The sequence below is a fragment of the Coffea arabica genome, chromosome 2e (assembly GCF_036785885.1).
Source record: "Coffea arabica cultivar ET-39 chromosome 2e, Coffea Arabica ET-39 HiFi, whole genome shotgun sequence".
Classification (NCBI taxonomy): domain Eukaryota; kingdom Viridiplantae; phylum Streptophyta; class Magnoliopsida; order Gentianales; family Rubiaceae; genus Coffea; species Coffea arabica.
The window spans coordinates 37,577,479-37,590,227 of NC_092313.1; the positions used below are offsets into that span (position 1 = coordinate 37,577,479).

Genomic DNA, 12,749 nt, shown 5'->3' on the forward strand with positions numbered 1-12,749 from the left:
TGTAGCTCTGACCAGCGATAGTGTTTTGGCCGTAACTCTGTCATCCGACGTCAAAATCGAGTGTCATTGGTGGCATTTGAAACTAGACATCCACACCTTTCCAACGGTATAAAATGCAAGTTTTGGTTCCAAGTGTGTGAGCCAAACCAGTCGTTTTAAGAAGGCTGCCCCGTTTCTCTGTTCTACTAGAACGATTTGATTTTTTTTTTTGTCAAACGGTATTCTCTTTATATATTTAGTGAACTTGATAATACAAGTTGTTAAGTACAAAAGTGGATATTCATCCTATTGTCCTCCTGTATGCTCTCTTTGAGCCACAGAGGGAAGCTTTGCTTCCATATCACATTGAAAACAAGCTTGGTTGCAAATTGTGCCATTTGATGAGCACATCTATTTCCATCTCTATTAATAAACAAAAAGGTACAACATTGGAACATACCACATAGTTGTTTGATATCTTCCAGTATTGTACCAATTGGGGCTTCCTCCCTACCTTTCGTATGGATTCTCTCAATGACAGCTTTGCAATCAGATTGCACCTCTATTTCTCGCCATCCAGCTTCCTTAGCCATCACCAGCCCCTGTCGGATTGCATCTGCCTCTTCTAGTTCAGCTCCACATCTGCTATACTTCCTGATACCTCTAGCTTCTACAAGGTTCCCATGACTGTCCCTCGCTACCATTCCTAGCCCCGCTCCTGCTAATTTAATAGGAACGGCAGCATCAGTGTTGATTCTCACTATACCTATATCTGGTGGCCTCCATTGGTGGTTGAGCAATTGGTGTCTTGTTCCTGTTCTGTGCTTTAACTCCTGCTCCGTCTGCTCCTCTTGAAATTCCAGCCATTCATTGTTTGCTATTTCTATTATAGACCGATGATCTCTATACTTCCCTTCATACTGTCGAGCATTTCGTGCTTTCCACAATTGCCAGATGATGTTTGCTGTGAGTGTAATGTGATCTTCTCCTCTTGTTCTTTTCCTTGCCTGTAGTATCCCTTCCCACCACCTCCAGAAATTTGCCCGCCATTCTAATAAGCCGTCCCACTGTATTGGGGCCTGTTGATCTTGATCCCTATCTTTTGATGTTTACAAAACAAATGGATGATACTAATATTTCTTCAAGATATACTTTCAGTTTTGAAGTTGTTTGATTCCATGAACAAGTGCAATTGAAAGGGGACTAAGTATGCTGAAGCTGTCGGACGCTCAAATAGTCAGGATCGGACGTCCGAAAGGATGAAGAACATCAAGAAGGAAACTCTGTCGGACGCTCGTAAGGAAGCATCGGACGTCCTGAAGGATCTGACGCATGCTTCGGACGAACATCAATCTCATCGGACGTCCTAAAAATTCCACGAAGATTTGATAACTCTCTGGACGACGTTCGGATACAGAAGCTCGGACGATAAAATACCATCGGACGTCCGAACGACAACTTGGCTGATTTTCGGACGATGGGATCCGACGGTGTTTAATCTGTCGGACGTCTGACGTCCCCAACGGCTAGTTGACTATTCAGCTACTTTCTATCCGTTGGATGCTTTAATGAGGCACTTTCTTGGTCCTATATAAATAGTGGTTGGTCAGATACTTCAGATAACTTTTGCACACTTTGTTTATAAGATCTCAAGAGATATTTTAGCTAGAAAATAGTCTCCAAAGCTAGATTTGTAGTCTTAGTGGTGTGAGGTTCATTGTAAGCTTTTCATTTGTGAGTGAATCTTTTATGAGTGTAGCTCTGTGAGGGTTGTCCTGAGAGATAGTAAAACGTCCTGGCTTGACCGAGTGGAGTTCGGGGCAAGGAGGAGGTGAACCTTCCTTTGTACACAAGAGTGATTATAATTCATCAACTTGAAGTAGCTTGTCTCAATTAATCTACAAGCTCAAGAGGAGTTGGGTAGTTAATTGGTTTGCAACTCTTTCCTTTTTATTTACTTATTGTTACGTTTATGATCTTTAATTTGTTTATCTCTTCTACTCACAAGCACTTGTGCTTTCTTATCAACTGTCTCATTAGTTGTCTTCGGGCCTTACAATTGGCATCAGAGCTTGGTCTCCTAGAGATTAAGCTTAACCGCTTAGAGTAAAGATCATGGCAACCATAAATGTTTCTTTTTTAGAAGGGCAATCTATTGATAGACCACCTATGTTTAATGGTTCTCATTTTAGCATGTAGAAACAAAGAATGATGATTTTCTTACAATCCGTTTATATTGAATTATGGTATGTGGTAGAAGATGGTCCTTATGAAGTTAGAATAGTTGACTCTACCACTAATTTGAGTAGATTAAAGACTAGACAAGAATTGAATGAAAAAGACAAGAGATACCTTTCTTTGAATGCTAAGGCCATGTATATATTGTACAATGCATTAGATGTAAATGAATCTAGTAGGATTAAAGGTTGTAAATCAGCTAAAGATATTTGGGATAAATTGTGTGAATTTCATGAAGGTAACCAAGATATTAAAGAACAAAAGAAATCTTTGCTTGTTTCTCAATATGAATTTTTCAAAATGCATCCTCTTGAAAATGTTGATAAGATGTGTACTAGATTTTGTGACATTATTCAAGATCTTAAATTGCTTGGAAAAGAATATTCTTTGGGTGAGAAAAATAGAAAGATTTTGAATGCCTTGCCAAAAGAATGGAAAAACAAAATAAATGCTATAGAAGAGGCAAAGGATTTAAATTCTATGTCCATTGAATCTCTTGTGAATTCCCTAATCTCTTATAAATTAAAACTGAAATTCAAAGTGCAAGAGGAAGAAAATGCAAGAATGTATAAGAGTGGCATAGCTTTTAAAGCATCTCAAGTGGGGGATAACCCATCCTTCATGGGTAATGAAAACATGGAAGTGGACAATGATATAACTCCTCACATCAAATGTTTCAAGAAGATCTTCAACAAGAGAAGTTCAAGAGGAGATTGCAAAATTACATGGGATGAATGCAATTCAAAAGGAGAAAAAGAAGAGTTGGCCCAAATGGCACTAATGGCCATTGGAGATGATGAGGTAACATCTTATAACTCTCAAGTTGAAAGTGATGAAGAAACTGATGATGATATTGAATCTTTCATTATAAAATTGCATGATAGTTTGAAACAGTCCTATGCTAGAAACAATGGGTTAAAACAGAAAATTGATTTTTTGCTTCGAGATAATGCAAATCTTTTTCAACAAAATAAAAAGTTGAAATCTGAAAATGATTACTTCAAAAAGAGTGAGACTGCTTTACATTTTGAACTTGATAGAAAAACAAAACTTTGTGATTTGTTCAAAAAGGAACAAGGTGATTTGAAAAGAAGAATAGATGGTCTAAATGAGTTGCTTAAACACAAGAAACAAGTCTGTTTTCAAAAGAATAGGTTGAATTCTAATTCCAACGAATTTGCTATCCATAGGAGAAGACAAGTAAGATTTATTAAACCTGTTCATGTAGATAACTCTTTGGTTATGTGTAATTTTTGTTGTCAAAAAGGTCACATGAAAAGTGATTGTTATGTGAGAAAGAATATGAGAAGAAGCATGAAATGCATGTGGATAGTTAGACATGATGCTAACTTTAACAAATAGGAGATTTTGTTAATCATTGCAGTGATTCTTGTTCACAATATTTTTTTTGATATTTCCGATACTTTGATTTGTGTTTTCGCTGATATTTTTGAATACTACTGAATTTGTATGGTGTCAAAAAGGGAGAGAAAAGAACTATTCTGATCTAACGATGTTTTGCTTATCTCTCTGTGATATGTTGGTATGTTGGTATTGCTGAATTCTGGTATCATTTCTCTGTTTTATTTTGAATATTGGATTCTCTGTTATTATTGTTGGATTATGGTTGTTGGGTATTACTCTCATCTTATGATGACAAAAAGGGGGAGAAATGGATGCTATGTGTTAGGGGGAGTTATTCTGAAATTATAAGTTTGGTTGCAATGAGTGAGGGGGAGTCTATGCTCATATGCTCAATCTTTTTCCTTCCTTCCATCCATTGTTTTGTCATCATCAAAAAGGGAGAGAATGTTGATCTTGATCCCTATCTTTTGATGTTTACAAAACAAATGGATGATACTAATATTTCTTCAAGATATACTTTCAGTTTTGAAGTTGTTTGATTCCATGAACAAGTGCAATTGAAAGGGGACTAAGTATGCTGAAGCTGTCGGACGCTCAAATAGTCAGGATCGGACGTCCGAAAGGATGAAGAACATCAAGAAGGAAACTCTGTCGGACGCTCGTAAGGAAGCATCGGACGTCCTGAAGGATCTGACGCATGCTTCGGACGCACATCAATCTCATCGGACGTCCTAAAAATTCCACGAAGATTTGATAACTCTCTAGACGACGTTCGGACACAGAAGCTCGGACGATAAATACCATCGGACGTCCGAACGACAACTTGGCTGATTTTCGGATGATGGGATCGGACGGTGTTTAATCTGTCGGACGTCTGACGTCCCCAACGGCTAGTTGACTATTCAGCTACTTTCTATCCGTTGGATGCTTTAATGAGGCACTTTCTTGGTCCTATATAAATAGTGGTTGGTCAGATATTTCAGATAACTTTTGCACACTTTGTTTACAAGATCTCAAGAGATATTTTAGATAGAAAATAGTCTCCAAAGCTAGATTTGTAGTCTTAGTGGTGTGAGGTTCATTGTAAGCTTTTCATTTATGAGTGAATCTTTCATGAGTGTAGCTCTGTGAGGGTTGTCTTGAGGGATAGTAAAACGTCCTGGCTTGACCGAGTGGAGTTCGGGGCAAGGAGGAGGTGAACCTTCCTTTGTACACAAGAGTGATTATAATTCATCAACTTGAAGTAGCTTGTCTCAATTAATCTACAAGCTCAAGAGGAGTTGGGTAGTTAATTGGTTTGCAACTCTTTCCTTTTTATTTACTTATTGTTACGTTTATGATCTTTAATTTGTTTATCTCTTTTACTCACAAGCACTTGTGCTTTCTTATCAACTGTCTCATTGGTTGTCTTCGGGCCTTACAGGGCCAACTTCCATATAGGTTCCGCCATTTTGCAGAAGAAAATCATATGTTCCACTGTTTTCTCTCCTTCCCCACAGCATTTGCACAAAAGGGATCCTGTTCCTGTCCGCCTGTGTATCAGTTCATTCACAGGAATGCTGTTGTGTAAGCATCTCCATATGAAATGTTTAATTTTTGGTTTCATTTTCAATCCCCATAAGCTCTTCCACACCTTGTCCGAATTCTGTGCATAGCTAGTTCCTTCCCCTCCCTGTACTTCCTTGCTTCTTTTTCCTATCTCCTCCTTTTTCACTGCATAACCTGATTTCACTGAATATATCCCTGATTTTGAGTATTTCCAGTAGATCGTGTCTTGTCTGGGGAACAGACTCAGAGGTATCTGCATAATTTGTGAAGCTTCCCCCTTTGAGAAGGTTCCTTCAATCAGTTCCTTATTCCATTTCCTTTCTTTTATCAACTCTGCCACTAGTTGTATCCTACAGTCTGGATGTTTCCTTGTTGTTATCTTCCCAGTTGGTGACTCCATAATCCATTTATCCCTCCATATGTTGATAGAGGTCCCATCACCCACTCTTTTCCACATTCCTTTTTGCAAAACCGAACTAGAACTAGCTATACTCCTCCATACCCATGATGCGTTCTTTGGAGCTTCCCCTTCCCAGCCTGTTTGTGAAACTTTGTACTTCGCCGCCAGTACTCCACTTACTAATGAATCTGGCTGCATTAGTATCCTCCATAATTGCTTTGCTAATAGGGCACTATTAAAATGCTCTAAGTCCCTGAAACCCAAGCCACCACTTCCTTTCACCTGTGTGATTTTTTCCCAACTTATCCATTGCATCTTTCTTTCCCCTTCATTTTGACCTCTCCAGAATTTTGCCATGTACCCACATATTTCTTTACAAAGTCCTTTAGGCAACCTGCAACATGACATTATGTAAGTAGGTAGTGCCATAACAATTGACTTTAAGAGTACCTCTTTCCCTGCATAGCTGAGTAAGTTGTGCTTCCATCCTTGCATTTTGGATTTTGCTTTATCAACAATATAGGCAAAAACTTCCTTCTTGGATCCTGTTATCACTAGGGGGAGTCCTAGGTACTTGCCATTGTTTGCCTCTTTGATATTGTTCAGCTGTTCGCATGTTTGCCTCCTTTGTTGTCTACTGCAATTCCTGCTAAAGTAAGCTGCAGACTTGTCATAGTTTATGCATTGCCCTGAAGCTAGTTCATATTTAGCAAGGATTCCTTTCATAACACTAGCTTCCTGTGGGTGCACCTTACAGCAAAACAAGGAGTCATCTGCAAAGAATAAATGGGAAAGAACTGGTCCACTTCTACTCACTTTAAGTCCTGTGATCTTCCTATTCTCAATTGCCTTTGCCATTAGATTGTACAAACCTTCTGAACAGCACAAAAAAAGATATGGGGATAAGGGATCCCCTTGTCTAATGCCTCTACTAGGCTTCACATATCCTACTCTTTCCCCATTAACATTGAAGGAGTAAGTCACGGATGACATGCAGTTCATAATCCATCTTACAAAGATAGGGCAGAAACCCATTTTTAGCATCATTCTGCCCACAAATTTCCACTCTATACGGTCATAAGCCTTTGACATGTCAAGTTTTAGGGTCATAAAAGCAGTATTGCCCTTCCTTTTGCTTTTTAAAAAATGCATAATTTCATGGGCCAAAATAACATTATCCACAATCTGTCTACCAGGTACAAAGGCTGACTGGGAGTAACTAATGCATAAGGCAATAACTCTTTTCATTCTATTGGCCAGGATTTTTGCTATGATTCTATAGAGCACATTACAGAGACTAATAGGCCTATAATTTGCCAGAGAGATAGGATTATCTACTTTAGGAATGAGAGTAATACTAGTCTCATTTATGCTCTTCAAAAGATGGCCATTACTCAAAAAGCTTTGGATAGCAGACACCACATCATTTTTAATAGTATGCCAATATCTTTGAAAAAATAAAGGTGACATACCATCAGGTCCAAGTGCTTTGTTTGGGTGCATGGAGAACACAGCTGCTCTGACCTCATTTTCCTCCACTGGTTGTATCAAACTTTGGTTTAGTCTGCTTGTAATTGATACAGGCACCCCTTCTAGCACTTCTTCTATATTTTTTGGCTGGGATGTGGTGTACATTTCTTCATAGTACCTGCAAATCTCCTGGACAATTTGTTGATTATCCTTACACCATTCACCATTTCCTTTCTGCAAGCTGGTTATTTTATTTCTCTTTCTTCTTGTCTTCACACAAGCGTGGAAATAAGCTGTATTTTTATCTCCTTCCTTAAGCCATCTGCTTCTTGCCTTTTGTGCCCAGAAGATTTCCTCAGCTTTGTAAGCACTGCTCAACTTTAGTTTCATTTCCACCATCTTCCCTCTTTTCCCCTTATCGTTGGATTCCTTGAGCTCCTGTATCTTCTTTTTTATCTCCCTGATTAGTGTAGCTGTATTTTGTTGATGCATTCTATTCCAACTTAAAAGGGCTATCCGGCACTCTCTGATTTTCCTAGTAATTTTGAACATTCTTGATCCCACCTGTGGCTTTTCCCAAGCATTTTTCACTACCACTTCTGTCTCTTGATTTTGGGCCCATTTTTGATCGAACACAAATCTTTTTCTCACTTTCTTCTGCTCAGGTATAGTAGTCAGCACCAACATTGCATGATCAGATGCCTCATTTTCCACATGCTTGCAAGTTGCCTCCCCAAACATTTGGAACCAGCCTACACTACTAAGACATCTATCCAACCTTTGTTTGATCTCCCCCTCATTTTCCCATTGGTTGCACCAGGTCCACGGGTTTCCTTCAAAATGAATGTCGACCAACCCATTTCTCTGTATGAAATTTCTGAGCCACCTAAAGCTACCCTCACTCCTTGTTCTACCCCCCCCCCCATTTTTCTCCATTAGATATGATATCATTGAAGTTCCCAATCATCATCCATTTGTCACCCCATACCTTCATTCGTTCCTCCAAAAACTCCCATTGACCCCTTCTAATTCCATCATCTGTACTGGCATAGAGTCCAATACACCACCATTCATCCCTGACTTCCTCATCATAAATTTTAATCTCAATTGAGCATTCCGAAGTATAGACCCCTCTGACTTTTACCTCCTGTTTCCAGAACATGGCTAGCCCCCCAGCTCTACCATCTGGTTCTACTACAACGTTTCCATCAAACTGTATCTGCTTCATAACAACATCTATCACTCTTTTTCGGTTTTTTGTTTCTGACAGAAAAACTACCATTGGAGAGTGGAGGCGTATGACCTCCTTGAGTTAGGGAACTGTCAAGGGGCTCCCGGCACCTCGACAGTTCCACGCCACAACTCTCATTTACATTGTGGAGGCTTAGCTGGGCATGCCTCCGTCGCCCCTTGTTGTGTTTGTAATATCACACCCAGTTTCAGCATTTTTGGTTTTTGCTCCTCCACTTCATCAATCTCCATTTGATTTCCTCCCTGAGTGTCACTTTCTAGCTTTCTCTTCCCCTTCATTCTGGAATTTCCTGGTTTATTTGTAACATCAGCCATAGGTTTTCTTGTGACTCTTGGTCTTCTTCTCGACTGCATTTCTCCCCTTGCCTTGTTATCCTGCTCTGTCATCACATTTTGTTTATTCACCTGACCACTCTGTCCCTCATTGTTGCTCAATCCATTTCCTTGTTCACATTCATCCGTGTCCATCACCTGAACTAACACGAGTGCATTTTTGTTTTCATCCACTGGTTGATGTCGTTGTTCCATACCACCCTTTGTTACTCTCATATCATTTCCGTTTTTACTTCCCCTAGTTCCTTCTTTGTGACAGCCCCACTTTCCCCTAAGGCGAACCAAAGAGGTTAGCGGACTGCCTGCCCAGCTCTCGCCAGGACTAACAGTGTAGTATAGAGCGATCTTTCACGTTCTGGAACTTATAACGCGCGCAAATAAGGCAAAAGGGCAAAATAACCCAAAATAAAAGAAAATGAAACCCGGAGTCGGCCATGAATAGTAACCGACTCGTCCGAACCCAACCAAACATCGAATTACATAAACCACATAACCTTTAGCCTTTACAAACCAAAATGACATTTAAAAGTGATACAAAAGTCGCTACATATATGGTTTGCCAAAACAAAAGTGAAAACGGCCCTAATGATACATTTAGGGTCCCATTTTATATACAATACAAAAGAGTCATTCATCTAGTTCATTCGGCAACCATTTATCAAAATTCATTCCAAAAGAGTCATATTCCTGTAAGGAAAACAAAAGGAACGGGGTGAGCTAATTGCCCAGTGAGAATACAACTCAAGCATCCAAGTTCATGGATACCTCAAGCTTAACAGTCCAATTTACCAAAATAAATAAAGCCACACATTAATAATGAGGATAAAAGGATACGGGTGGCTCTCAAGAGCCCTTTTCCTCGTTTGAATTCTTGATCGGTCTCATTGACTCTCCGTCAATGTTTGAAAAGTAACCAACTGTAGACTCCTCTTCTCTCCCATTCCTTCCACCAAACATCCCCCTACCGGGCCCGCACTCCAAACACTTGCACTGTGGTATTACTCGAGTATACCGGAATCAAGAGTCTCTCATACTACAAGATTCCTTATAACTTTACCCAAGGCTCATTAATTGTCACGACCAAACCCTTGTCGGCTCGATTCAATCAACTACCAATGGGGTTGAGCTCAATGATAACATTTGTAGTCGTTGGATACTTGTCCAATCGATATCAAGTCATGTATTTCATTTCATATATCAGTTCATATAACTTTCCAATAACTTTCCAATAACTTTTCAATAACATGTGAAACAATAAGTGAGAGTGATAAAGTACACTCTCACATCAATCCATTAACATACAACATCTCAAGTTCAAATATCAAAGCCATATAATAGCACACAAGTGAGTAGTACACTCACCAATCAATTAAGTGCTATTTCATGCACTTCCATCAGGAGAATGTCGTGAGCTATCGTCACGCCCTAGAACATGTAAACAAATACCATAAGACTCGATAACGAGTCATAAAGTCAAACCAATTATCGCCCAATAGGGTTTCATGCATGGAAATTCAAGGGTTAAATACTTAACCTTTACTCAAGTCGAGAATATAGTTTTCTAAATCTCGAGTAAAAATTCGGGCAGCATGCCCTTTGTGTTTACCAAAGTTTCCAGCCATAAGGCTTCATTATTTTTCTTCAATCACAACCCAACAACACACATATAAGCATTTCATGTCAAGAGCCGTTCCATAGCTCACAAGATCATAAAACAAGAAACCATACCGAGCCATAAACAACACCAATTCACAACCCCAATAGGGTTTTATAAACATATACAAGCATGAAAGCAAACCAGAAATTAAGAAAGGCTTTAATGTTGGCCTTGATAAGAAAACCGGTTTTGACGTCATAATGCGGTAATGGCACAACTCTCACTACAATTATCGGTTAGGGGTGTAAGACCCACCGTTTCGAAGCTATGAAACAGGGCTACAACAATGTAGAAGGTCACTCAATCCAGTTCCTGACCCAACTAGGTCAAAAATGCCAAACACTAAACCAGAATCACCAAAACAGGTTTCCAAAACACAGAAAACTGTAATCGGTATATCTCAGTCCATACAAGTCCAAATGCCCAAATTCCAAAGGCATAAGTTATTTAAGACATCCAGCTACATTTCATCAGAAGACACCAACTCCAAAATCCAAACCAATTCCAGTCAAAACAGGCAATTACTATCGCAGTTCGGACATTCTGTGCACCAAAAACAGCAACAGTAAAAACGGCATAACTCACTCTACACTTGTCCAATTGCCCTGAAATTTTGCAGACACACTAAACTCATCAATACCTACAACTTTCATGTTTTGAGCAAAGTCCAATTCGGCCTCTAGCTATGACCTAAAATTTCGGACAGAATAGGGGTTCAAGAACCCTAACTTTTCACATTTCATTCCAAATCCAAATTTGATTGCATTTAACAACAATTCACACCTACTAGAGCCAAAGCCCCTTATTACCAACCATCATACTAGTCCAAAACATCAAAATCATATGAAACCAGAAAATTCATCATAAAATGGAAAACTTCACCAAATCAAGCCAAACCAAGAAATAAATCATATAATCCAACACTCAAGCCTCTTCTAAGCATAATATAACCATCATTAGGTGTAGTAGGGTGTTCAAGCATCACTTACCAAGAAATTAAGAGAGATAGAGAGGTTGGCCACCTTAGAGCTTCAAAACAACTTCACCAAGTCACTTACTAGCACCTAATGGAGTGATTTTATGGAGCAAATCTAAGTTTAATTGGTTGGAATGGAAGATTGAGATAGTTTGAAGCTTGTAAATTGAAGAAGTTTTTCTTCCTTGTCCAAGAGAGAGAATCGGCCAACAAGAGGTAAGAAAGAATGAATTTTTAGTCAATTTTTGAGATATTTAATCCATGATAAGAAAAGTCAAAAATGTCCAACAAGTGGACCAATCACATAGTGCCACTTGGCACTTCATTTAATGCCTTCCTATCACTTGGTTCCTCTCACATCAATGCCATGTCACCCTCTACTTATCTCTTAACACCCGATAAATTTCCACCAGTATCCGAAACTTAACCTTATTGGCCGAATTTTGCTGTACTTTTCGCACTAGTGGGTCCCACGTCCAAAATATATTCTTAATTTTCTAAAAACTCACCAATACTAGAAAAATCATCTAAAAACTATAATTACTCATAAAATCTACCAGAAAAATATTCCTAGGCCCGAAAATGCAGAAAACATGCAGTTAAGGGGAAATAAACCCTAGGAAAAATAATTAGGGTTTTACGGGTTCTCACACTCTCCCCCCCTTAAAAGAATTTCGTCCTCGAAATTTTCCTTCAAATTTAAAGTATCAATGGCCTGTACCTTCTCCGTCTTCAGAGTCAGAAGAAACGAGGTTCTTTATTCCAGTCCCTTCTCCACTTGACGGTGCAGGGTCGGTCTGGGTTGGTTGTTGAGTTCTTTTCTTTTTCCGCACTTTAATCGGGCAATATGCAATTCGATGCTCGATGCTCCCACAGCGCAGACATCTCCTCCCCTTTCTCCAACAATCATTCTCAGTGTGATTGGCCTTTCCGCAATAATCACAAGTCAAGTGGAAAGTCATCTTTTTGCTTTTCGGAGAAATCTCCCCCTGTCTGGTTTGGCTTTCATTGACAAATCTTTTATCTACCGCCCCCATTGTCCATGGCGGCCCGAATAATTGGTTCACTTTCTGTACTTTAGAAGGTTCCTCACTCACGCTACCCACTGCACCCCTTTTCCGTATTTGGGAAGCTTTCACTTGCACCTTTGCATTCTTGATGCATTGAGCCTTTTCCAGGGCCTCCTCGGAAATCCCTTCATATTTCCTTTTTAGCTCTAAGTTTTTGTGCAGGAGCTCAATTTTCTTTGTATACTCGTGCTTCCAGCGCCCTTCCCAGTATGCGACTAGGTTCTTTTGGACTTCTATTTCGTCTCGAAGACCCCCGATTTCATTATACATCTCAACCCTACGTGCCATTTTACAGAGTTGCTGGACCTCAGATGGTAGCCTGTTGGCAAAACAATGGGTCATAAGAAAGTCTTGAATACCAGTAGCACTCTTGGTCCATGTTCGGTTTAGGTGTTGTTTCCTCCCTTTCTTCTCTTTGACTCTTGGTCTCGTTTTGTGTCACTGCTATGACCATGTCCGCGG

General features: G+C 39.5%; 1 protein-coding gene across 1 annotated transcript; it reads right to left on the reverse strand.

The window, feature by feature from the left end:
* Positions 1 to 260: 260 nt before the first annotated feature.
* LOC140036277 (uncharacterized) lies at positions 261 to 8,282 on the reverse strand. Its single transcript, XM_072077628.1, has 4 exons — positions 7,989 to 8,282; positions 5,216 to 7,864; positions 5,004 to 5,114; positions 261 to 899 (listed from the first exon to the last, which is right to left on the reverse strand). The coding sequence occupies exons 1-4, from the start codon at positions 8,280 to 8,282 to the stop codon at positions 261 to 263; spliced, it is 3,693 nt and encodes a 1,230-aa protein (XP_071933729.1).
* Between the last annotated feature and the right edge of the window lie 4,467 nt (positions 8,283 to 12,749).

What these genes read in the sequence shown, in the direction of transcription:
- LOC140036277 (XM_072077628.1), bottom strand. Translation starts at nt 8,282, where the DNA reads ATGGTAGTTTTTCTGTCAGAAACAAAAAACCGAAAAAGAGTGATAGAT. An exon ending in TTTTGGAGGAACGAATGAAG is followed by an intron (nt 7,865 to 7,988) that starts GTATGGGGTGAC and finishes AATTTCATACAG; the next exon opens with AGAAATGGGTTGGTCGACAT. An exon ending in CCTATATGGAAGTTGGCCCT is followed by an intron (nt 900 to 5,003) that starts GTAAGGCCCGAA and finishes AATGCTCGACAG; the next exon opens with TATGAAGGGAAGTATAGAGA.